The sequence below is a fragment of the Mauremys reevesii genome, linkage group 2 (assembly GCF_016161935.1).
Source record: "Mauremys reevesii isolate NIE-2019 linkage group 2, ASM1616193v1, whole genome shotgun sequence".
Lineage (NCBI taxonomy): Eukaryota > Metazoa > Chordata > Testudines > Geoemydidae > Mauremys > Mauremys reevesii.
The window spans coordinates 129,190,920-129,218,366 of record NC_052624.1 but is presented as its reverse complement, the minus strand read 5'-3'; the positions used below and the strand labels follow the sequence as shown (position 1 = coordinate 129,218,366).

At 44.2% G+C, this 27,447-nt stretch overlaps 1 protein-coding gene across 1 annotated transcript; it reads left to right on the top strand.

Annotated features, from left to right (window-relative positions):
• Nucleotides 1-1,366: 1,366 nt before the first annotated feature.
• LOC120398950 (carboxymethylenebutenolidase homolog) lies at nucleotides 1,367-26,434 on the top strand. Its single transcript, XM_039526755.1, has 6 exons — nucleotides 1,367-1,501; nucleotides 12,905-13,127; nucleotides 14,032-14,139; nucleotides 19,494-19,636; nucleotides 21,230-21,321; nucleotides 26,194-26,434. Exons 2-6 carry the CDS (start codon nucleotides 12,913-12,915, stop codon nucleotides 26,371-26,373), a joined length of 738 nt encoding a protein of 245 aa, XP_039382689.1. The 5' UTR covers nucleotides 1,367-1,501; nucleotides 12,905-12,912; the 3' UTR covers nucleotides 26,374-26,434.
• The last annotated feature ends 1,013 nt before the right edge of the window (nucleotides 26,435-27,447 follow it).

Below are 27,447 nucleotides of genomic sequence, written 5' to 3'. Positions count from 1 at the left end.
CAGCATGACCCCAGATGTAGAGCTCCTTGCCAGAGAAGGTCAGACTGACTGCAAACGTGATGGTGTTGAGATCAAAGTGTAAAATATACCTTTTCAATAAGATCTCCTTCTTCTCCCCCCCCCCCCCCCCCGCCTCTCCTTTCCAACAACAGAATCTTAGGATCTTAGAATGTAAAAACAAAAACAAACAAACAAGCAAACAAACATCATGCAAAGTCACTCTCCTGCCAGGGAAAAGAGAGAAGTGCCTTTTGTTTCTCATATTGTGCACCTACTTTTCTTCCACACTTAGGTACCATGGTGCTACAAGCAAAATAAAATTGAAAAATAAAAATAGCTGTGTGGTTCTTAAACCATGGCGTGTGTGTCTGGCCCACTGGAGCTCAGTAAAGCATTGCTCATGATTTGTGGAGCGCTGCTGGGTCCAGTGGTACTGGCTGTCTTCATTTCTAGCTGCCACATTGCACTAAAGAATCTAAAAATACATGAAATAGTTTCCTAATATTACTTTTCCATACATTACACTTGCAGCAACCGCAGTAGTTGTTTATGTGATCATAGCTGGGAGGGAACGTGGTCTACAGGATTCTGAATGGGAGGGGAGATGCTCCATGCAACAATCTGCTCATGAAGATTTGGCCTAATCTACAAAAAGATTTGGAAAGCTCTGATCTCCCTAGAAAAGATATGCCTGATTGACCATTGTTCTGCACCTTAACTAGTCATTTATACCAGTGCAAAGTGGGTATAAAATGCTTCCATACTGATTTTGCAGCATCCTGTATTAACATGCAGGGTGTAAATGATAACACATAGTAAAGGGCCACAATGAAATGGACCTGAGGTGAGCACTGTGATGCCCTCTAGGCTTTCTACCTATATGTGTCCACCTAGGGTCAGAAAGACAGCAGAAGGTATTCTGCACAAGCAGAGTGACCTCTGATAAAGATACTGTATAAGATCCCGAGTCTCTCTGATGTGCTGTGAGATGTGTCCATGAGGAGCATGCTGGTAGTAACCAGGTTATTCCATTAGTCTGCCTGCTGCAAAAAAGAAAACTATTGCTGAATAGTACAAGGAAAATAACAATGTCAGAGTCACCCTGCCAGAATAAATGCTGTGTGCAAGGGCAGATAATTACCACATCCAAGAAATATTTGAGTGTGAGACAATATAGGAAGGGGAATGTTCAGTACATGCAGTTTAGCTGACTCCAACCTGTCTAAAAAAAGTTAAAGGCAGTGTGAGCAACAAATGAATAGGAATCCAGACAGCTCCACCTTGCTTCATGAAGGTGTGTCTCCTCCCTCTTTGTGTCTGGGTTACTAGGGTGCTGGGTTCTCAGCCGCCTCCTCCAAATTTCACAGGAGAGCTGCAGCGTGCTAGAAGCAGCAACAACGCATTGGCAGCTGGTTTTTCTCCTGTTTTATTTGGAGACATTGAGCAGGTTTCTAGCTTAAGAGAAGAAGGGAGTGATCTACTCTTTGGGATCGAACTGCAGGTAATGCACAGAAAATCCTTCCACTAAGAATGTGTTGAGAGCAGAGAAATGCAGCAGCTGCTCCAACTGCAGGACAGGTCTAATGGGGATGGGGGGCACATTTGAAACCATTGAGAGGTTGGAAATGTCTCCTTGAAAATGACCAAAATACTGGACAAAATCACCACTGTAAAATAAGATTTTTACTTCTCTTGCTGTAAGCAGTGAGGGTTGGACAGGTGATCCAGAGTAATGGAGACAGCCCTTCAAGGGGTGTTTGACTCATTCTGGGGAAAGGGCTGAGTTTCATTTTGAATTATGCTCTGTAGGCTGGGGTGTAAATTTATGTCTATATACTCCCCTAACCCACAGCAGATTTCCCATTGATGTCAATGGCTGGGTTTGCACATAGATCAAGGGTAGAATGTGACTTTATTGAGTAGTGAAATGGCTAGGTTTTTTTCTAATAATAATTTAATAGTTCTTCAGCACTATTACATTAATTTAGTTGAAATATATGGGCCCAATGAATCAAAGAGGTTAACATGACTCTGTCAGTGTCCAACATTAAATAGTGTTAAAGAAGGTCTGGGATTTGGTATACAAAGATCTCAGCCTGCTTAGTACCATGGCAAGGATGCCATTAAAAACTCTTTTAGTCTTTTATTAAAGATACAGAAAAGGAGGAAAAACAGTTAAAGTATTTGAAATGTAAAGTATTCAATAAGACTTTCACTTTACCAATACCCCTGTTTCCCTTACCTTTAGCTGGAGAGAGTCTTCAGTAGGAAAAAAGCCTTTGTTTGACAGTCTCCTAGATGGTAATAGCTGTCATTTTTGGGGAAAAGAGAAGAAGTTAGTTGTTATTGCTGTTGCTAAAGTCCAATCCCATTTCTTAGGCTATGTCTATGCTATAAGGTAGTGGTATGATTCCCCTGCTCAGGTGCACATATTTGCGGTAGCTTGGTGAGAACTAATGTCAATATAAACAGAAGTGTAGCTGCAGTAGTATGGGTAGCAGCAGTGGAGGAGCCATACCATTTTCAGGGGGGTTTGTACTCAGCATGGCTCAGCCATGCCTCTATTGCTCCTACCTGGGCTGCCATGGCCACATAGCTACTTATACTTGCAGTAGCTGGATGAGAGCTGGGACAAGCATGTGTACATAAGCAGGGGAATCACACCTCTACCTCACAGAGTAGACACAGCCTCAGCCAGCTAGTGCCGTGGTAGCCAGTTCCTGACCCCAGTCATTTTTTTTCAGACTCCCCAAAAGGGAGTGATGGGTGGAATAGCCCATCCCTTCATTATTGTGTCCACCAGTTAGGCCTAATTTCTGACGAACCAATTTTGGTTCACTGATTTTTGGTCCCACATTTCACTTGTTTACCAGGCATGATCTTAACACAGTCCTTGAATTATAGATTCATCGATTACAAGGCCAGAAGGGCCCATTGTGATCATCCAGCCTGACCTCCCATACAACACAGGCCGTAGAACTCCCCCAAAATAATTCTTAGAGCATAGCTTTTAGAACAACAGCCAGGAGCAGGCTGGGGGTTGGGGTGCAGGGTCTGGCCAGGAGTTAGAATGAGGGATGGGGCTCAGGGTTGGGGCAGGAGGTTTAGGTGTGGAGCGCTTACCTGGGACAGTCCCCATTTGGTGCGAGGGGTGCATGTGGGAATGTGGGGGCGCGTGTAGGAGCTCCCATTTGGTGCTCAGGGTGGGGGTGGGGATGTGGGGGGTGCAAGAGTCAGGGCATGGGGTGTGGCGGGGTTGGATATGATTGAGGGTGCAGGAGTCAGAACAGGGGCTGGAGGTGTATGAGGAGGTGCAGGGGTCAGGGCAGAGGACTGGGTGTGTGTGTGGAGGGTGCAGGGGTCAGGGCAGAGGGTTGGAGAGTACGGGGGGTGCAGAGCAGAATGCTGAGTGTGTGTGTGGGGGGGTAAGGGCAGAGGGCTGGGGTGCTTGGCTCATGGGGGTGCTCCCAGCCCCCTGCCATGAGCGCCTCACGGCAGGGGGCTGGAGGTGATATGCCCCGTTCCCACCCCTTTCCCCAAGGCCCTGTCCCCACCTCTTCTCTGCCTCCTCCCTGGAGTAGTGAGCATGCTGCAGCTCCACTTCTCCCCCTCCCTGTTGCAAGGGTGATCAGCTGATCGGTGCAGGGAAGGAGAGGAGGAGGGGCAGGAAAGCAGCACTCTGGGGGAAGAAGCGGGGGAGGGGGGAGCTTGGTTGCTAGCAGGACCAAGCTTCTGCCTCCATCCAGCCGCTGTTCTGGGGTTTCGGCTGCCAGCTCCTGCCAGCCAGGGTCTCAGCCCGCTGCCAGCCGGCAGCAGGTGCTGAGTGGGACCAGCGGCGGGACCACGGCTGGAAAGAGACCAGCAGCGGGAACCCCAGAGCAGGGGCAGGCTGAGCGGCTCAGCCTGCCCCTGCTTTGGGGTTTCGGCCGCCGGCTCCTGCCAGCCGGGGTCTCAGCCCACTGCTGGCCTGAGGTTCCTTCACCCCGGCCAGCAGCGGGTGCTGAGTGGGACTGGCAGTGAGACCCAGCTGGCAGGAGCTGGCAGCAGAAACCCCAAAGCGGCAGCAGGCAGAGCGGCTCAGCCCGCCACCATGTGCCATGAAAAATTGGCTCATGTGCCACCTTTGGCACGCGTGCTGTAGGTTGCCGACCCCTGGGTTAAAGGCTAGTTACTTTCCAGAAGGCTCTTAAACACAACACTACAGTGATTGAGTTGCAGTTCTCACAGGAGAATATTTTAAACCAAATACCAAGAAAATTCCACATTTTAAAGTTGAGGAAAAACTTGAGTGTTCTGAGGTATATCAGGGCCACTGCAGGCAGGAAAGGAAAATAAACAGGTACAGGCGCTCTGGGCAGCTCTGCCTCTTGAAAAAAAAGTTGGAGGGTCCAATCTTCCAGTCCTTAATCAGGCAGAACTCCTTTTGCCGTCAGTGCCTCCACTGAGAGGTATTAATATGTGCTCCATAACTATACACTTCATACTTAAATATCAGAGTAATCTTATCCAGGGCTACACATTTTATACACATTGGCTCAGGGACTATATTTTCTGGCATATTCTGAACAGTGCTGAGCACACAGATGGTGCCCAGTGAATAACACAAATTATGACAATAATCATCGACTTTATGGACTCTGTGGATGAGATTTCTGTTCTTTTCTCTGTAATTGGCCTGAATACATCTGAAACCCTAAGAATGTGAGGCATAAACATATATGATACTCATGCGACACTTTCTCATTCGTTCCTTTTCTCAAACTCAGAACAAAAAATGACAAAACAAAATGATTTTCAATTAAAATGTAAAATTTCATAGAAGCCATTGTTCTACAACCCAGCCTGGGGGCAGAACCTGCCACCTCTTGGGAATTAAGTGATCTCTTCTCATCTGACTCTCATTCTTGCTCTTTCTTCATCCTTCCTGACCTTTGTGTTGCTTTTCATGCTATCAACCATGACATTCTTCCCAATCACCTGGGACCCATTGCTGGAGTCTCAGAGAACTGGCCTTCTTGGTTTTGCTCCCATCTATCAGAGTCCTCTCTTTTTTGCAGCATGCAGTAGATAGGCTGGTCCAGTGGATAGGGAGCTAGCCCTGAGAGACCTGTATCCCTCCCACCCTCCCACCCCCCCCGCTCCCTGAAACTTCCTGTATGACCTTGGTCAGTCCCTTAGGGACAGAGTTTCAAAGCATTTTAGGTACCCAAAGATGCAACTAGGTATCTAGTGGGGTTTACAAAGAACCTAACCTTCTAGGTGCTTTGAAAATCCCAGTAGGTGCCTAAATACCTTTGAAAATCTGGCCTTTAGTCTGTGTGTGCCTCAGTGCCCCATCTGTATAACGGGGATAACAGCACTGTTCTAGGTTACAGAGGGGCTGTGAGGAGAAATAGGTTAGACATTGTGAAGCACCAGTGATTTCCCTACACCTCCCTGGGTGGGTGTACATCCTCCTTGAATTTCCCCAACACCTCTCCAGTTTTTTGAACTAGTTACATGCCAAAGCTGGTGGCTGAACTTTGCGACTTTGTCCTCACCCACAACTATTTCACATTTGGGGACAATATATACCTTCAAGTCAGCGGCACTGCTATGGGTACCTGCATGGCCCCACAGTATGCCAACATTTTTATGGCTGATTTAGAACAATGATTCCTTAGCTCTCATCTCCTAATGCCCCTACTCTACTTGCGCTACATTGATACATCTTCATCATCTGGACCCATGGAAAAGAAGCCCTTGAGGAATTCCACCATGATTTCAACAATTTCCATCCCACCATCAACCTCAGCCTAGACCAGTCCACACAAGTGGTCCATTTTCTTGACACTATTGTGCTAATAAGCGATGGTCACATAAACACCACCCTATACCGGAAACCTACTGACCACTATATTTACCTACATGTCTCCAGCTTCCATCCAGGACACACCACACGATCCATTGTCTACAGCCAAGCTTTAAGATACAACTGCATTTGCTCCAATCCCTCAGACAGAGACAAACACCTACAAGATCTCTATCAAGCATTTTTAAAACTACAATACCCACCTGCTGAAGTGAAAAAACAGATTGACAGAGCCAGAAGAGTACCCAGAAGTCACCTACTACAAGACAGGCCCAACATAGAAAATAACAGAATGCCACTAGCCATTACCTTCATCACCCAACTAAAACCTTTCCAGTGCATCATCAAAGATTTACAACCTATCCTGAAAGATGATCCCTCACTCTCCCAGATCTTGGGAGACAGGCCTGTCCTCACTTACAGACAGCCCCCCAACCTGAAGCACATACTCACCAGCAACCACACACCACAGAACACAAACGCTAACCCAGGAACCTATCCTTGCCACAAAGCCCGATGCCAGCTCTGTCCACATATCTATTCAAGTGACGTCATAATAGGACCCAATCACATTAGCCACACCATCAGGGGCTCGTTTACCTGCACATCTACCAATGTGATATATGCCATCATGTGCCAGCAATGCCCCTCTGCCATGTACATTGGTCAAACCAGTCAGTCTCTATGCAAAAGAATAAATGGACAAAAATCTGACAGCAGGAATCATAACATTCAAAAACCAGTAGGAGAACACTTCAACCTCTCTGGCCATTCAGTAACAGATTTAAAGGTGGCAATTTTGCAACAGAAAAGCTTCAAAAACAGACTCCAACTAGAAACTGCTGAACTTGAATTAATATGAAAACTAGATACAATCAATTTAGGCTTAAATAGAGACTGGGAATGGCTGAGCCATTACTCACATTGAATCTATTTCCCCATGTTAAACCTTCTGAAAAAGCTGTCTAAATTCTGTAGAGAATCCTGTGGAAATGATGCTATGCAGCATAAGTGAGCAGAATGAGCTTCAGATGCAAGACTTCTTCTTGAAGAAGACTTGCATCACCAGAAAAGCTCATGCTGCAGAGAACTCTGTCTGTCATTAAGGTGCCACAGGATTCTTTTGTTGCTTTACAGTATCCTCACACCTTCTTGTCAAACTGTCTTAAATGGGCTATCTTGATTATCACTACAAAAATTTTTTCTCTCCTGCTGACAATAGCACATCTTAATTAATTAGCCTCTTAGAGTTGGTTGAGCAACTCCCACATTTTCATGTTCTCTGTATGTATATATATCTCCTCACTATAAGTTCCATTCTATGCATCCGATGAAGTGGGCCCATGAAAACTTATGCTCAAATACATTTGTTAGTCTCTAGGGAGCCACAAGTACTCCTGTTCTTTTTGCGGATACAGACTAACACACCTGCTACTCTGAAACATGCCAATTTAGTGCCTGTTTGGAAATTTGAATTGAAATTGAAACATTAATACACACTTTAAAAGCATGTACAGTGTATGATAAAATACGTGTATCTGAAAGTATAATAGATTTGAAAAGTATGAACATAGACTAACTTCCTTATACAGCTGTTGTTTTTTATGACAATGTCAGTGCATTCATTTTGGTGACGTTGGCCAACCTAATAATTTCAAATGATGATTTGTAAGCAAAGTCTAAATGAGCTCTCCCTTACAGCTAATGATGAGGTAGAGGGAAAGGCTTCAGGACCAGATTGTATTTACATTCACACCTAAACTACCTAGGTATCCAGCAAACAGAGCTGTGTTGCTCAAGTGACAGATTTTGCCTGGAGTTGGGTTACAAATCACTTGATGCGGGGGGTGGGGTTGAGAATGAAATGTTGTTGTTCTTATTGTATGAGTAAAGGGCAGTTGAACTGTACTTAGCCTGTGCTGATTGAGGGCATCAAGAGAGAGGGTGGGGACCTATCCCTCTCCACTGTTTAAAGACAGAGCTGATTAGGCTCCACAGATAGTGTTTTGTTCTGTTAAGTGACAACTCAGGGCCGGCTCTAACATTTTTGCCACCCCAAGCGAAAACAAAGAGTGCCGCGCCGCCCCGCCCCCGAGCACCGCGCCGCCCCGCCCCCCAAGCATCACGTCGCCCAAGTCCCTGCCCCCCGAGCGTCACGTTGCCCCAGTCCCCACCCCTGAGCGTCGCGTCGCCCAAGTCCCTGCCCCCTGAGCGTCGCGTCGTGCCGCTCAAGTCCCCGCCCCCCCGAGTGCCGTGCCACTGAAGCCCACCCCTGCCGAGCGCTGCGTCGCCCAAGTCCCCGCCCCCCCAGCACGGTGCCACTCCTCCCAAGCCCCGCCTCCCCCCAGCGCCGCCCGCCCGAACCAAAAAAAATCCAAAAACAAACCCCAAGTGTCACCCCGTCTCTAGGGGTCGCCCCAAGCATGTGCTTGGTAGGCTGGTGTCTGGAGCCGGCCCTGTGACCACTGCAGCTGAAATCACTGATAATCAGGTCTAAGTGCTTAGTCCTGCTGTGGGACAGTGTGGGCACAGTGTTTTTGTGTAAAAGACAGCCCAGACTGCACTAGCAGCGAGGTTCCCCCACTGAGAGCTCAGCTGAAATCACTGAGAGCTGGGTGGAACCTCAAGAGACCAACTCACAGAGGTCACAGTGGCAGGTGGCAGCAGAAGGTGACTGCGCAGGGCCATTGGCAACAGAGTGGTGGAGTGAATGGTAGCACAATGAACAACCGTGGCCAGAGTGAACAGTGAGCAGCTGGAGGAACGAGCAAGGTGCCTTCTTGCCCCCCACCTGGGAGGTGTACTCACGTGAAAGCACCTCTGAACTCTGTGTCTTCACTGACCAAAGACACCACCAGTGAGTGGGGTGCAGTGGAGGGAAAAGTGAGGGGCATGTTAAAGGAACATTTGTTTGTTGGACTATATTTTGGTGACTTTGCTCCAGAATTCTAGATTTGTGACTGGGAATGGAAACTCCTGTTCTTTTAAAAAAAGCAGACAGAATGTTGGGAATCATTGACTGCCACTGCACATTCAGTGGATGTTTTCAGAGAACTATCCACAATGACGCCAAGATCTTTCTTGAGTGTTAACAGCTAACTCAGACTCCTTCATTTTGTATGTATAGTTGAGATTGTTTTCCAATGTGCATTACTTTGCATTTATCAACATTGAATTTCATCTGCCATTTATGTTGCCCAGTCACCCACTTTTGTGAGATCCCTTTGTAACACTTTGCAGTTTGCCTGGGACTTAACTATCTTGAGTAGTTTTGTATCATCTGCAAATTTTGCCACCTCATTGTTTACCCATTTTTCCAGATCATTTATGAATATGTTGAACAGTAATGGTCGCAGTACCGACCCCTCAGGGATACCACTATTTATCTCTCTCCATTCTGACAACTGATAATTTATTCTTACCCTTTGTTTCCCATCTTTTAACCAGTTACTGATCCATGAAAGGACCTTCCCTCTTATCTCATGATGGCTTACTTTTCAAAAGTCAATTTAAATTAAATACTTTTTTTTTAATTTATATTTTTTTAGAAATCTAGACCTGTTAAGTGTTTTGGTGTAACTTGCATTATTCTTATGTTAAATTTGCATCATCCTAACAAAGCATTGACTTTATTCATATCTATTTTATATATCTCATTGGTCCTGACACCCCCCCTGTAAATTTGAACCCCCCTGCCCCCATTTCAATTCCTGGGGAAACCACTGTGAAGCATTCAAATACTATGGTGATGGGGCCACATAAGTACCACAGATAGAATGGGAACTTCTCTATGCCACTCCTAGCCCTTCTCTGGGTTTTGGCCCCTTCTTTTCACCCATCCCCCTCACATTTCCCTCTATTCTGAATGTAAACTTGGCTCAGAAGCCTTGGCTGTATTTCTTCTGAGTCCCGTGCATTCTCTCTTCAGCACACACACACCTGCCCTGCAGAGGAATTCCTGTTTTACAGGCTTATCTAAGGACTTTCATTTCATAAGATCCTTAATTTAATTACCAGCCCTGTTTTCTCTTAATCATGCTACCTCTGTTTGTAAACAAAATACTGACTCCCTGCCCTAGGAGCACAAACTGGGAGCAGCACCTCTCCTCTGCAGATGTCAAATTCCACACTCAGGCTGCTCTGTAGTTAAGAGCTTTGCCTGGGGCTAGGATGTAGAGCTCCTGTACAAAACCTTCGGGGGTGGGGTAGAGCCCCCGTCTTCCCTAAATGGCACCCCTGAGTTGAATGCTGCTCTGAAGAACTGGTGGGGGCATCTTTTGTCTTAATCCCTCTGAGCTTCCATTCCCCAGCTGTAAATTGGGGCTAATAATACCACCTCACCTCATAGAGGTGTTGAGAAAATAAATGTTTATGAAGCGTTCAGTTACTATAGTGATAAACAACACAAATAAGCCCATGAGGAAATTAATAATTCTGTATTCAGAGAGGGTTTGTTTTGAATAACATGCAGTAAATAAGTTCTGGGGTCATGCATTGAACAGTGAGGAGAAAACACAATAATGAGTAGCTGTTCAGTAAGCACCATTCATCCTGTGCACTGAATGAGGCAGGCGGGGTCCTGTAGAAAAAATGGGATGTGATAGCTCAGTGGTTTGAGTATTAGCCTGTTAAAGCCAGGGCTATGAGCTCAATCCTTGAGGGGGCCATTTGGAGATTGGCCCTGCTTTGAGCAGGGGGTTGGACTAGATGATCTCTTGAGGTCCCTTCCAAACCTAATAGTCTATGATTCTATGTAACTAAAGAATGTCTTCTTTCCCAGCTAGTTCTGGTCTTCCCATTCAAATCCTAGTTTTCCCCACTCATTGGGATCCCCTTCCAGTCTCCTGCACAGCCAGCCCAGGCTCCTCTTTGGATCCTCAGTCTTCCTCCCCTTCTTACCACCATACTCAGTCTCTACCCCCACCGCAAGGATCCTTGTCTGTTTCCCCTCCCCCAACAACTCCCACATTCAATTTCTAGGCCCAACTCCTTGTCCCAAATCTATTGTCTCACTGCCACTGCTGTCCCCCCTAGGTCTGGTTTTTCTCTGCCTGAGTCAGGTTGTCTTCTTCTCCACACAGCCTGGGCACCAGCAGGGGCAGCCTTGAAAACACAGGGAAGACAGACTCCCTGCTCTCAGTTTCAGAGCCATAGTAGCCCCCAGCACCAGAAGCAATTGCAGTGAAAGTCCTGCTCAGCCCCTGCGGTCCTGGGACTGAGCATTCTCCATGCTGATGGAATCTTCAGAGAATTTAGCTGCCAAACTCTGACAAGTGTCTACTGAGCACATGTGAACTAAGAGTTTTCAGAGGCTTAGATACTCACTAAATGTGGTCTGTTTTTTTTTATGAGAATGGCAAAAAGCACATCAATGACACAATGGCCACCCCTTGACAGATTTCAAACCCCTGCTCCAAAGCATGAAGATGCTAAACTTTCTCAGTAAAACAGTTGTAAGAAGTTTTTTAACATGGGCAAAAAAACATATTTTCCCCTAATCTGTTTTTCAGAAATGGCTGGACCCTTTTTGCTGAAATTTTCCAAAAAAAAAAAACAACAAAATTGAGCCCGAGGCAGACATTTAGCATGGAAAAAATCAGCCCAAATGGTTTAAGTCTGGCCAAGACCTTCAAATCATGGTCTGATAATGCACCAACCTTAAGTCACATCTTTATTCTAGAATTACCGTTTCTCTGATGTTGATCTCAAATTTACCTCCACAGCTAGAGAGAAACTGTTTGGGTTCGTGATATAAGCCTACAAAGGTTGATGTCTGCCACCACCCATACTGACTATAGTTAAGGGTAAGCTTTTGTCATGGTTATTTTTAGTAAAAGTCATGGACAGGTCGCGGGCAACCAACAAAAATTTACGGAAGCCTGTGGCCTGTCCCTGACTACTACTAAAAATAACTGGGGGGAGGAGGGGCGCTGACTGCCGCGGCGGCTGACAGCTCCAGCCCCTGCCACCGCCACAGGGGCTGAAGTCAAATAAGTCACAGAGGTTCATTAAAGTCACGGCATCTGTGACCTTCGTGACAGGGCCACCCAGAGTGTGGGTCAAGTGAGGCAATTTGCCCCGGGCCCCGCAGGGGCCCGCACGAGATATAGTATTTTATAGTATTGCAAATTTTTTTTTAATGGAAGGGGTCCCCGAAATTGCTTTGCCCCAGGCCCCCCTGAATCCTCTGGGCAGCCCTGCTTTGTGACTAAATCGTATCCTTAACTATCAGATATATACTTCCTGATTTGCAGTTTACTATCCATGAACTTGACCAAGTGTAGGAATACCACAAGATAACCAGTCCAAATCATTACTGACAACTTCTAGCATTTTCTTCATGTGAGGTTCTTACTGATTCACATCAAATTGTGTTATAATGGGTCTGTTTCTCCTTTCACATCAATGGAAATCAGGAGTAACTGCTTTGAAGTTAATGGCATTGCATAAGGGTAAAAAGGAGTGATATCAGAAATATGCCCCAAATATTTAAGTTGTGTATGTCAATCTTTAACTTTGATTTTTTTTTAATCTTCCTTTCTTTATTTTCAGGTTACTAACATGATTGGTTGAAGTTTCTCACTTTGGAACATTACCATTCCATTTTAATTTTCCCTTTTAGGGCTAGTCTACACTTACGAGCCGGGTCGACGCGGTGAGTTCGACTTCTCGGAGTTCGAACTATCGCGTCTAATCTGGACGCGATAGTTCGAACTCCGGAAGCGATAGTTCGAACTCCGGTACTCCACCACTGCAAAAGGCGGTGGCGGAGTCGACCTTGGAGCCGCGGACTTCGATTCCGCGGCGTCTGGACGGGTGAGTAGTTCAAACTAGGGTACTTCGAATTCAGCTACGCTATTCACGTAGCTGAATTTGCGTACCCTAGTTTGACCCCGCTTCTTAGTGTGGACCAGCCCTTAGATATGACATATTAAAGTTATTCATTAATGTTATAACGTCACTCAATGTAATATTTTCTGCAAATCCAACTTGTATTTAATTTGTTTTATGCTAATAGTTTAATATCTTTTTTTCATTTCTATTTTACTTTAGCTTTTCAAATGACTTCAGATGCTCAACCTTTCCTATATGATATTGGAAAAAGAACTGATTATGTGGGCCTTGGACATGAAGAGCAAGTGGAGCACATCAAGGCATATGTTTGCAAACCGTCTTCTGTTACGGACAAAGCTGTGATTGTGATTCATGACATATATGGATGGCAATTCCCAGACATTAGATACATAGCTGATCTAGTGGCAGCTGAGGGATATGTGTAAGCATTATTGTTTTACTGATTTCTTCTCAAAGAGACACACTCAGGTTCACCAGATTCAAATTTCCAAATTGTGTTTTCCATACACAAGGAGAAATCATGTCATTTTAGTCTGAATTACTTATCGAAGAATAAAGGACACATAAAAGTGGTACCTCCCTGACAGATCCCAGTGTAGAATAGGTTTTCTCAGTTCAGGCTGCAACAATTCTTGGAACATAATGGCAGCACAAGCAGAGTTCTGAGAAATGTCAAGTTGCAGTGCACTAACAAAAGGTTGCTGTATTTGAGTGTCCAGCAGTGTGGGTGATTTAAAAAACTGAAACTGTTTTAAACTGAAATTTAATTAGAAATACTAACAAGAAATGTATATTCATGTTAGGTTGTGCAACTGCTCTTTAAAACAAAACTTCTTTGAGCCTAGACAACATGACAATATTTCTTTTAGCTTTCATTAGCAAAGATGTAACATGAGAGAGAGTGAGTGTGCATAGCGATGAAGATTTCTTTTAAATGCACTGGCCTTTGGATTTGATTTTTAAAGATAAGGTGATATAGCATCAGTTAATTTTTCTACAGAAACACTATATTTTTTTTAGAGAGACAAGGTGGGTGAGGTAATACTTGTTACTGGACCAACTTCTGTTGATGAAAGAGAGAAGCTTTCAAGCTTCCACAAAGCTCTTCTTCAGGTCTGGGAAAGGTACTCAGTCTTACTAAACCTTGCTAAGTAATTTTCTGACTACTGGGATAGCATGATGATTAGGAGCTGATACTGACACTAACCATGTGGGTGACCATTATAGGGCAAAATAGGGATGAATGAATATTTCAGTGTCCATAGATTTTCCCTGTTGCTGTTGCCTGGACCTAAAAGTTGACTCAATTTTATTTTTTCATACAGAGCCATCTGCCCAGACTTTTTTCTGGGAAAAAAACCTTGGACATCTGCTGATCACTGGGCTGAGTTTCGTGACTGGTTGAAAGATCGTGATCCCACAAAAGTAGATAGGTAAGCAGGGGTGGCTCTAGCAATTTCGCCACCCCAAGCACGGCGGCATGTTGCGGGGGGCGCTCTGCCGGTCGCCGGTCCCGCAGCTCCAGTGGACCTCCTGCAGACGTGCCTGCGGAGGGTCCGCTGGTCCCACGGCTCCGGTGGACCTCCCGCAGGCACACCTGTGGATGCTCCATTGAAGTCGTGGGACCAGTGGACGCCTGTGGGAGGTCCACCGGAGCCGCCTGCTGCCCTCCAGGCGACCAGCAGAGCGCCCCCCGTGGCATGCCACCCCAAGCGCGCGCTTGGCGTGCTGGGGCCTGGAGCCGCCCCTGTAGGTAAGATGTATATTTATGCTGGAAATTTCAAAGCTTCATGAGCACCTAAACGTAAAGATGTTGACTTAATATAGCAATGAAAGAGAATTTATGTGCCTTTAGGCAGCTGCATGGGCTTGCTCTGATGTAGCTAGATCAAAGCTAGCTTGAGTAATAACAGCAGTGAAGCTGCTGCAATATGGGTGGCTGCAATGGCTGGCCCTGCCTGCCCAGGACTCTGGGTAGATATTCAAATAGCCCCCATCCATGCTGGCTTCACTGCTAGTGTTATTCAAGCTTGCTTTGATCTACTTATCTATGGTGTTGCAATCACTCCTCTGGATTACAGAGTAGACAAAGCCTGGGTGGGAGAGAGCATAACAGGAGTTAAAGGTTGAAAAGTTAGGCCATCTCTGGGGATACGAAGAGAGGAGAGCTGCTGCATCATGTTCTTTCTTGGGGCCAGGTCAGTGCTTCAAGGCTGCCTGGGGGGAACTGCAAAAGATGCCTAATGAAGGGGAAAGAGGGTTACTTCAAAACTGTGTGATCACGCAGTGCTTTTTATTTTTCAAAAGTGTAAGGATGTGGAGGAAGGATTACAGAAAGGGAGGGAAAACTAGGAGTGAAGGGAATTGCATGGATTTCACTTATATGTAAAAGTGCCATGAAAGGTGCTTATTTTTTAACTTACTATTTATCTGACCAATGCCCTGATGGTGCGAGTGTCTCTTGAAAGTAGGATGTGAGTCTGGGCTCTCCCACTTTGTGGAGATGATGGCATAATTACTATAGCCACCCAGGACCAGGGCACACCAAACCTCTAACGCTGGTGTGTACCATGACTGGGGCAAACACTGAAGGGGCTTCAGCTGCTAGACCCTGTGGGTGTTAAACCTGGTGGGTCCCAATAATCACTCCGATGTTTGGCTAAAGTGAAGGGATATTTGGCAAGAAAGGGAAGGGTTGCAGATACCCTAGGTACAGTGACTTAAACAGTTACAGCTGAAAGCCAAACAAAAGCAGTTCCTGTATAGGCCTCTGGGGGCAGTCCAGTCTTCAGGCCTATTGCCAGGGATGCTCTCTCCAATCCAGTCTCCCTCAGAGCAAATAGGAACTTGCAGATTTTCAGGCCAGGATCTGGTAGGGTTGTGTCTCACTGGGACCCCTCTGCATGGGCTCCCTGCCCAGTCTCTGCTGCTCCTCCACAAGTCTTGCACAGACCTGCTCCCAGTGGCAATGTATGGCAGTTGTACCCTGTGCCTCAGCTTTTGCTGCAGTCTGCTCCGCACACAGTTCCTGGGGCTTGCCCCCTGCATCCAGAGTCCCTGCTGCTCTTGGCACTATACCACCACTGCTTCCTCAAAAGGGCCAAGTCTCTTCCTGGGTCAGGGACTTTCCATACAATTTATGCCCCTTCCTCCTGCCGGACCTGGGGAAGAGCACGTGCCATGGTGCGGGGAGTTGATGGGAATGGCTGTTTCCTGCTCATCAGATTCAGGATAGTGGGATGGGGGAAAAGGTTGTAGTTCTGTAGTGGGCAATGTCTCAGGAGGAGGAGATGCTGAGCCTTGCCTGGCTGTGCTTCCAGATGGTTTATGTGCTGCAGAGTTGGGGCCAAATGGAGAGATACAATTCTGTGTTGGGATGGATGCTGTGGGGCTGGAGTTGGAGTTGCCTGGTGGTGCACTGGAGTAATTTCCTCCTTATTCTCAGTAGTGAAGTAAAGGGCTATCAGCTTGGTGTCAAGGCTCACATATCACTCCTCTATTGGCTCCTGTCTCTTCCTTTGCAATGGACATGTCCTCTTCAAGGGTAGCTGGAGTTGCGTCTGGAGAGGTCCTGGGTCACACCAGGGGACTCTTGTAGGAGGGTTGCTCTGGTCTACATATTTTACACAAGGAAGATGGTAGGGGGGAGGCAAATTTTTATTACTGACAGACATACAGATCTCAGACACCTGCTTGAATGACACTGTTGGCAGGGCAAAGTGTCTGCTGTGCTCTGTTAACCTTGTAAGGGCAGTAGGTTGGGCTTCCCCGTGGGATAGACTGTTGTGTTCACACCTGGGAATGCTCTGTCTTTCACTTGTGGAGCTGCAAATCTTGCCACTTGGTGAGGGGCATTTTTGATAAACACCCCACTCTTGGCTACAGTGAGTCTCAGGAGTAGCAGTAGGAAAAACTAATGAGAACATGATCTTGTGAGCAATATAAACATGCTACACCCTGCCCAACATACTGACCTGGAGGCAGCTAGTTCATGTGGGTTGTGGATAATCCCCACCTGCTGGATGGATTGTAGCATCATTGTCTCTTCCTGAGAAAGAGTTTGACCTCCCCTTCTCCCCAACCACAGTTCCTTTCTCTGGCTTTGGCACATACAGATGCTATCTTCTTAACCTCACTGCAGAGTACCAGCCACTTCCCAATGTCCTCCAGATTACTTCTGTGGTGTCCCACCACTTTCAGCCCCCTGGAATAACTCAGTGGTTTGAGCATTGGCCTGCTAAACTCAGGCTTGTGAGTTCAACCCTTGAGGAGACCACTTAGGGATCTGGGGCAAAAATCAGTACTTGGTCCTGCTAGTGAAGGCAGGGGGCTGGACTTGATGACCTTGCAAGGTCCCTTCCAGTTCTAGGAGATAGGTATATCTCCAATTATTATTATTTTTTATATCACCTGTATCCATAGGTACTGAGGCTGGCTTTGATCTTTCTCCAAACTCCAGGTGGAAAGGAGGCAAAGTTTTCCATGAATCAGTTCTTCAAGTAGAATGCTCCCATTCTCTGTCAGCTGTTGTCTGCCCATCTCACATGACACTTTCCTTCTCCAGTTGCTGATAATAGGACTTATTCTCCTGCACAGCTCCTAAGCAAAATATGCAGGATTACCCTAGAACATATTAAAGAGCATGTTTCTTGTGGCAGGGGAATATTGATGCCTGCAGAGGAAATGATCAGCTGAATGCTGATTCAGTGTGTCAATGGGAGGGCTGTCTAACATACATCACATGTATCTGATGCTTCCTTGGCATATCTTCCAAAACATTCACTTTACACAGTGTGTACATACACTAGTGAGTTAGTATCTTGTCATTGCATGCCAGTGCTTGATTTCTGAGGGGGAGCTTTCAGGTCCTTTCTGCAGCTCTTCTTTAAGTACTTTGAGGAAGACATCTAAGTACTTCTGATTAAATGTATCACTTTTAAACAGAAGATAAAATGTAGGTACAGTTATCTGTAGTCCATACTGACATTTGCAACAAACCAGCTCCTGAATTCAGGGAGGCACTGTTAGTTCTTCAGTGTCCATCAGGAGAGTCTGAAACTTCAAGAAATAGACAATAAAGCCAGAGTGACACCCATCTGCTCTGATGACATTGACTGATGGGCCACTAAGCACTTCCATAACCTCTTAGGGGTAGCTCAGTGCAGCTGGCCTATCCCCTACTGCTGCCAGTACAGCTTCTGACTACGCAGATCCCTGAATCTGTGCGTATAACAATATTACTGAATTTTCAGAACAGATAGTTGCTGAACATTTACCTTTTAGAATTCTTTCCCAACACAATGTGCAGATATGTAAGCACTGTGACAGATCCAAACCAGTGGGGTACAGGAGTCTGGTAGAGGGCAAATATACTGGTCACTGGATGAGTAGTTTTCTGTTCCCTGAGTGACCAGAGCAGGGGCTGCACTAGAATAATCAGGAACCTGCTAGAACCAATTAAGGCAGACAGGCTGATTAGAACACCTGCAGCCAATCAAGGCAGGCTAATCAGGGCACCTGGGTTTAAAAAGGAGCTCACTCCAGTCAAGTGAGGGGGAGTCAGAGGAGAGGAAGTGTGTGAGAGGAGCAAGAGGTGCAGGGAGTGGGAGGACTAAGGAGTACAAGCATTATCAGACACCAGGAGGAAGGTCCTGTGGTGAGGATAAAGAAGGTGTTTGGAGGAGGCCATGGGGAGTAGCCCAGGGAAGTGTAGCTATCATGCAGCTGTTACAGGAGGCACTATAGACAGCTGCAATCCACAGGGCCCTGGGCTGGAACCTGGAGTAGAGGGTGGGCCCAGGTTCCCCCCAAACCTCCCAACTCCTGATTAGACACAGGAGAAGTTGACCCAGACTGTGGGGAAGATCACTGAGGTGAGCAAATCTGCCAATAAGCACAGGACCCACCATGGTAGAGGAGGAACTTTGTCACAGCACTTACCTATCAGTTTAGGCACTGAGATTTGAAAATCTTGCTTAGTATATGCAATTACAATAAAAACTTAAAAACTGAAAAATCAGACTCTTCTGGAAAAATAATAAAATGAAAATGTTTTCAAACTTCTTGAGACTTCTGCAATTAAAAAAAAAAGAATTGACATGGTATACATTAAAAACACTTTCCAAATTTGTTATATTAGCCTTCATATGCAGTACATGTGCCTTTTTGTGTAGTAGTTATTGTTAGTTTAATTTTGGAAAAATGTTTAGTTGGATAATTGTTTAACACTCGGTCAAGTGGTCTTGGCTGGAGTTATTTTATGCTACATCACAAAGTATGAGGTGGGTCATAATATAGTCATGTCATTTTTTTACCTAAATAAGTTTTTCATTTTTACAGAATCAAGCTAAGCTCTTCTGCTCCCACAATCCATCATGTAAAATTCTATTCGTGCACATTTGCACTTGCTTGCATGTCTTGTTCTTATTAGTTCCCTTCTGGCTGAAGTAATTCTTAGTCAGTTCTCCTGGAAATGGCACAATAGCTCCCAATTTAGATAATTATTTCAGTCCATGATTAATATACTCTACTTAAGTTCTATTGAAGCAAATGTTTAACTTTAAGCACATGCTTAATTGCTGTCCAATATAGGGATAGTCTTCTGAATTAGGGCCATACTTGCAAACCCATATTTAAGAATAGCAGTACCTAATCTGGGGTTAGAATAATTTTAAATGACAGAAGGAGAAGATGGGGACAATTTTATGTACTTTTGTGTTTTCTTTTTAGATTTTTCAGGTAGCGATTCTACTATAGATTTCTTAGTTCACTTTTGTTTGTGTCTTAGGGAAGCTGATGTTGTCTTGAAGTATCTAAAGGAGCAATGCAGTGTAAAGAAGATCGGTGTCATTGGGTTTTCCTGGGGTGGAATGGCTGTACATCACTTGATGCTGAAAAATCCTGAATTAAAGACTGGGGTGTCCCTCTACGGTAGTGAAGATTGCATGTAAACTTGAGCAGGCTCACTTGATTATGTGGAGTACATATTTTAGATGTTGCTCTATTTAGATTTCTATAAGTATTCAATTTACAGGTGAGCTGCAGATTTAAATATAACTATTTATTTCAGCAATATGTGCTGTATGCTTCCACTAACAAAAGGGACAGCCAGTATTTTAGACGTTCACAGAACAGAAAATGTCATTTTTCATCAAATGTCCTCACCAGCTCCATAACTGCTTGGAAAATTGCAATCTTTTTTCCCCAAAATCTTTGGGGAAAAACATGTGCTAATCTGTGAAATATACTAAGGCCTTGTCTACACTAACACTGTAAATTGTTGTAAATTACACTAATTAAGTTATGTAAGTTACATAACTTACCTCGATGCAACTTATATTGACTGAAAACGGTGTCTACACTATGCTATGTTGATGGGAGAGCGCTCTCTCATTGACTTATCGCATCTTCACCAGACCCACTAAATCAATACCACTGCATCAATCACAGTGGCACCGATTTAGCCCGTAGTGAAGACTAACCCTAAGAAACAAGTATTTCCTGATTTCAACTTGACTGGCTCTATGCTCCAGCAGGGTTCTCTGCAATTTGGCATAATGCATACTGGGATATCCCAGAGCACAAGCAAATAACTTCGGATATAAGTGGTCTGAAAGAAGGAGAAAAGGTAAGTTGTCCGTTGTTCATGTTCATGTGCTGAATGTTCAGCTGAGCCTAGTTAGTAGGGACATTTCAGGAAGTTAGACTGGACACTTGGCACAGATGATGGCAGAGAGGACTTCTGCTGCCTGTTCTAAGGGGAGGAGTACATCTGCCAACTGTTAACAAGTTGCACAATGTGGGAGCCATGTTAGTTCCCTGGTACAGCAGCAACCACGAGTGCTTTCCTTCATCTTGGCTTGGCAAGAAAGGTACAGCGTTTGCTTTCGGATATGGACCTAGTCACATTTATCCATGCCTTAGCCACTTCCAGTTTAGATTGCTGTAAAGTGCTGAATGTCAGTCTTGTGACCGCTCAAATTCCATTGACTGCAGAATGCAACTTCTCTTATCTGCTTTGTGGTGCTTCTTACATATTGGCACTCCATAGACTGAACTACCCCCAATTGGAAGCCATTGCCAAGAGTTGCTGATTTTTAAAGCCCTATCCATCTTGGATCCTGTCTATCCTACATAGCTTTCTCCTTATGCTCCATCCCAAATTTTGGGACGAGTAGGGGGCTATTTACTCTAAAGTTTACTGCCCTCACTGGTCCCAATAACCCACCTTTGTTGACATTCAGGCTATCTTGCCAGGCCCATGTACCTGAATATGCAATCTTTCACTTGCTGGGTTGGCTTGAGGAAAGTTGAGCGTTTTGAGGTTCTCCAAGGGTTTTTTACACTATATTTTACCCTGTGTGATTTTTAAAGCTGATCTACGTGTGCACGTAGCATTTGTGACAGACATTTTTATAATGAAAAATAAATATTGCTGAAGCAAATAGAAGTTTTGTATTTAAATTTGCAGCTCACCTTGAAAGATGTCACATGATTTAAATACTCTCTCAAAATGTGTTATAGGAATAATCAGAGACTCTGATGACAGATATAATTTGCTGAACCCGACATTTTTTATTTTTGGGGAAAAAGATCACACCATTTCATATGACCAAGTAAGTGTTTGTCTCAAAACAGATTTCTCTTTTCCTGACATGCTTTTATCTTATAAGGCAGAATTCTGGCTACTGGATATCTGTGCTGGCCTGCCAGGAAGCCAATGGGGAGGTAGGAGAGCAGAGCAGTAGGATTTTTCTGCCTATATTTTAACTTCTCCTTGAGCTTACACAGAAGCCACTGTATAGCTTCTCTTTCAGGGGGACTGAACAGAAACATGGTGGGGCCAAAGGTCAGCCTCTTTGTATCACAGCAAGCAAGGGCTGAACATATACAGAGAGACTCCAGTGGGTACAAACCATACACTTTAACCACTTGGATATTTGTGCTGCCTCTTAGAGGGCACAGGGTTAAGCCACTGAATTTAGACTCTGGAGACAGAGGTTCAGTTCTCAACCCTGCCCCAGAACTCTCTGAGGCCTTGGCTACACTTGCCGCGTGGGTCGACGCGGTGAGTTCAACTTCTCGGAGTTCGAACTATCGCGTCTAATCTAGACGTGATAGTTCGAACTCCCCGCGCACTCCCGTCGACTCCGGAACTCCACCACTGCAAACGGCAGTGGCGGAGTCGACCTTGGAGCCGTGGACTTCGATCCCGCGGCGTCTGGACGGGTAAGTAGTTCGAACTAGGGTACTTCGAGTTCAGCTAAACTTGCGTACCCTCGTTCGACCCCCGCCCTTAGTGTAGACCAGGCCTGAGAGTGACTGTGAGCAGGTCACCTAGTCAGCTGGGGTATACTGGGAAAATGCACTACGTTAGAAAAGTGGTAATGAATATATTTTACTTAACATGCCTGTAAACCTTAAGCCCTGGCTAGATGAGGAAATATAGTGTGTTTTTTTTTTTTTAAAAGGAATGATGTAAGATTAGCTATAATTAACAATACCTAGCTCTTATATAGGGCTTGTCCTTAGTAGATCACAAAGGAGGTCAGTATCCTTATCTCCAAGTCATAGATGAGGAAACTGAGGCACAGGGAAGGAAGTGGCTTGCTCAAGGACAGGGGCAGAGCTAGGAATAGAACCCAGCTCTCCTAAGGCCCACTCCAGTATGCTATCTAGTACATTAGTACATTTCCTAATATAATGTATTTTCCCAGTGTAGACATGGGTGACCATGCCTTGGTTCCCTCCGTAAAATGAGGGTAATACCTCCCTGCCTAACAAAGGTGCTGTGAGGGTAAATTCACTAATGCTTGGTAGGCACTAAAATATTATCATGACAAGGGCCACATAAGTATATAAATAGGAGTCAAGAACCTGATCTGCACATAAATTCCCTGCCTGTGCAGTGACAGTGATGGCACATCACCACAACACCATAGTTTATGCTGTAGGAATAATCCATAAGTGGGAGAGGACTGGCAGCAGGACATTCTGAAGCCCCAGTTCAGGAGTCCATCCCTATTCAGGAAAGCATTTAAACACATGCTTCAGTGCTTTCCCAAATCAGGGCTTCAGAAAGGATTCCCTGACTCTGAAACTTGCTTCTCACCTTGATTTGCAAGAGCCTGGATTTGGGTATTGATCCTGACACTCCACAAGTCTTAGCTGTTTCCCCAGGTTATTCCTGGGGAGTGGGAGTACTGTACTGGGGATGAGTTGGAGAGAACGAAATGGAGACCTTTTGGGAACAATATATAGGAGACCTATTCTTCTCAGATGTACTTGACATCTTTTCATAAGAATGTTCTTTAATCCATGTAATGTGCCTACAGCATGGAATAGATGCATCAGGAAAATCTAAATTCCATACAAAAACTGCATTAAGAGAATCTTGAGGTGTAAAATGAAACACTTACACAACAGGAAATGCCAAAATTAAGGTTGGATGAACAACTTTGTGCCCTTATCCGTATGCATTAGGACACAGGATGAAATCCATTCTAGTGATGGTATTGACCTCAGTGGGGCCAGGATGTCACCCACATTGTTTAATTACATGATCATTACATTATTTTTGTTTAGTAGAACTCTTGCCTTTTCTCTGGGTAGTATGGATAGTGCTCAGTGAAGGAAGAAGCTGATCTATATTTATTTTTATTTGTATTATTTAAATATGTGGATCCATGCCTCAAATATGGCTGTCCTTGCACTGACTGAACAAAACCTTCATTCACTACACACTGTCCAATTTCTAAGGTGAAGGACACAGTACTCTTCCCTAGCTTCATTCACTACACAATGCTATCTCACCCACCCTGCAAACTGAATAAGGCTTGGGCCCTTTGGCCTGGTCTACACTCAGGGAGAGGATTGATCTAAGTTACGCAACTTTTGACGTACTTAGATAGACTTACAGTGGTGTCTTCACCGTGGTGAGTCGACTGATGCCGCTCCCTCGTCGACTCCACCTGTGCCTCTTGCCAAGCTGGAGTAGAGGAGTCGACGGGAGAGCACTCGGGGATTGATTTAACGCATCTAGACTAAATGCGATAAATCGATCCCAGCTGGATCGATTGCTGCCCACTGATCTGGCCAGTAGTGAAGACATACCCTTAGTATGTGATTACATAAAGACTGCATTGTAGTACATAAACACAAGAGGGAACAATTAAGGTTGCACAGGACACATTACCTTTAATTTTTCTTCTAAGTGCTTTTATTTTTCAAGTTTTATTTAATTTATTTTTTTAATAGAAATTCCTAGATTCTTAAAAAAAGAAAAACAAAAAATCCCCTAAAAGCTTCCATCATCTGCAATGTGCTGCACAGCAGTGGAACTTTCTCTCCTGCACTGTATGTGCTCTGGTGAGGCACCAAACCTAGGCTTCATTCCATACACTTCCCTATTTACATCTGAAAAAAATACATAAAAAGAATGTTCTGACTGCAAAGTAAAGGAAATTTTACAGTTGCTCATGCAACCTTAATTCAGACCCCTTGTGCACAGGAATTACATTCTTTAATTACACAAACACATTATTTTGAGACCCTCCTTTCTCTTCCTTCCAACTAACAGACCTTCCAAACTCTGCAGCAAAGGAGACAACTGCCTCCTTCGCTACCCAACCCTGATTCAGCCCCAGAGCACAGTTCATTCTGTTTACTGAATGAGGCAGGGGTCCTGTGGGAAAAATAGTATGTGATAATGTAGTTGGAGACTGTATCATAATGCATATGCACAAAGAGGCTGAATTAAGATAGCAAAGGGGACCTTAATTTTCTAATTTCTGAGTGGTTGACTTTGCAACCTTAACGTTCTTTTAACATAGGATTGGGTTTTTTTAATGTACTATATATAGTACAAAAGGAAGCAGGACTTCTTTACAATGCTTACATACTCATCTTCATAGATAATACTGCACAGGCATCTGCACAGGTCTACACATTAAAAATGAAATTCCCCTTCACATCTGGCCCATGCATGTACAACTGTAGGTACATCCACACTTCCAGCTCGAGGAGACATACCCACGTTAGCTCTGATCAAGCTAGTGCACTAAAAATAGAATGTAGCTGTGATTGCAGGAGCAGTGGGAGGGTCTTAGACAGGATTGTACTCAAGGCAACTAGTCCCTCCCTTTTGACCGGGGTTTGTCAAGCTGCACCATTTCTGGCCTACTCTGTGACATTCCCAGCAAGCCAGATTGCCTAAATAGGACAGAGTCTGCACTTTGTTTTCTCTTTGAATGCTAAGAACAATGTAATTGCTAGCAATTATGAGTTACCACATCTTTTTCTAATCAAACACATTTATTCTTATGGTGAAAGCATTATAGAGCAAACATAGTAAAAACAATAAAAGAATCTACATACTGCTAAAAAGCTTACCAGAGATCACCTCAACTCCAGCCTCTGGCTCTGGTAGGTATCAGTCCTTCAAAACTCACAACTGGGTTTTCCCCATGGTTATAAGTTCATAACTGTCTCAGGGCTTGGCTACACTTACAAATTTGCAGCGCTGCAGCAGGGTGTGAAAACACACCCTCTGCAGCGCTGCAAATTGCGGCGCTACAAAGCGCCAGTGTAGTCAAAGCCCCAGCGCTGGGAGCCGCGCTCCCAGCGCTGTCCATTATTCCCCACAGGGATGTGGAGTACGGACAGCGCTGGGAGAGTTTTCTCCCAGCGCTGGCGCTTTGACTACACTTAGCGCTTCAAAGCGCTGCCGCGGCAGCGCTTTGAAATGCAAGTGTAGCCAAAGCCTCAGATTCAGAGCCAGAACAACCATGAATAGTTCAGTCTTTCCTTTATACAATGTGGGCTTGTGATACTGGCCTCACATAACAGGTGATTCACAAAGGCCTGTTCCTTAGGGTGTAACTTCAAAGGCTAGATTTTTGCATAACCGGTGGTGCAGAATTTGCATTCACCTTGCCTGAGATATTTTCCAGGAAATCCACTTCACACGTATTGTCCCAAAAGCTCATTCTTATCTGGCACATTGTTCAGTAGAGTCCTTTGATCAATCAGGCCTTATATCGGATCTCCCCCTACAGAGGTTACATACAATCCTGGCCCACAATAATACATAAACTTTGTATTTGGTACAATGAACCCCAATGATACTAAGACTTAATTCACTAAGGTTTTTTAAGGATAGGGGAGGAAATTGCCATATCTCTCAGATTTCAGAGGGGTAGCTGTGTTAGTCTATTTCAGCAAAAACAACGAGGAGTCTTGTGGCACCTTAAAGACTAACACATTTATTTCATATCTCTCAGAGTCATATTTCAAATATAAGTTTTCTTCTTTATTGGTAAAGAGCCTGTAAAAAGAGTTTAGGTAATAAAATCTGGCCTGAGTGTTAGATAAGTAAAGAAGACACTGATCACATCTTCCAGAAAGCCAAACAATGGACAAACTGAGAGTTGACTAGTTAAACGAAAATTAAAAATAACACAATAATGGAAGGATGCTCTGTGTTGCAGATCATCTTACTGGAGAAGAAACTGAAACAGTACTGTCAAGTTGAATATAGAATTAAAGTTTATCCTGGACAAGTTCATGGCTTTGCAGAGTTAAAGCCAGACGATATGAAACCTCGAGATAAACCTTACATTGAAGAAGCAAGAAAGGATATGATGAACTGGCTGAAAACATATGTTTAACAGAAATATAAAGTCTGGTCTGTAAAACAAAATAAAGTAATATATTTGGGGGATTTAAAAGTAGTACTTGATTGAATTATATTTTAAAGAAAATATAAAAGTCCTATTCCTATAACTTTGAAAAAGAAAATCTGTACTGTCTGTAGAGAATTTACAGAAATTAAAAATAGTAACTTTTTCATTTGTAGTTCTTAATGTTTATAATCTGATTTCATACTGAATCATTGTTGAATGAAGACATCATTAAGCATTAAAAACTTGTTCAAATTCAGCCTATCTTAATATAGTTATAATCTGCTGGAATAAGTTCTCCATATTGCATGAGGCATATTCTTTTCATGATCATATTTTAATTACAATTAATACTAATGGAAATCGGTCATGCATTGAGAGTGTGGACTCCTTTGACCTATACTATCATGACAAAAGTGACCATACATCCTAATTTCACCAGCATAGCCATGTTTTTTCTATATGATGTCCTAGGAAGTTTTTTTTGGGACACCTGCAATATCCTACTTTTTCTTTTAATAAGTCAAACATTTTTTACTAACAACTAAAAAAACATACAAGACATATTGCTGTACTGAGCAGAATTTGCTGTTTGTGTAACAGTAAGGAGCAGTCTAGCCGAGTATGGTGAACAGAGAGCGACTGATGTGAAGAGACAAATCAAATTACTGCAGACACTATCAAAAGGTGTTGTTCTGCAAACATGAATGACACCAGTCGAATGTTCATTATAAACTCATTCAGAACACTAAGCCACCGGAAAAAATTCTTCCACTCTAAGAAATATGCTCATGTCATGGTTGAGTCAGAAGCTAGCACTAGTGCACATTTTTTTTTTAGTAATTCTGTACAAGTATTTTGCATCCTTAAAAATGACACCTCAAAAGTGCCTCAGTATTTGATTTTGACAATAAGGTCTCCTTAATCATTTAGATATATCAGATGCCATGTTAGCTTCACTGTTTGTTTCATTCACTGTCAAGCTCTTGCTGCCAAAGGAAAGCCTGAAAACTTCCACCATTTTCTCCTTTAAGCTGTTAAAGTACTGAATTGCCTTAAAGA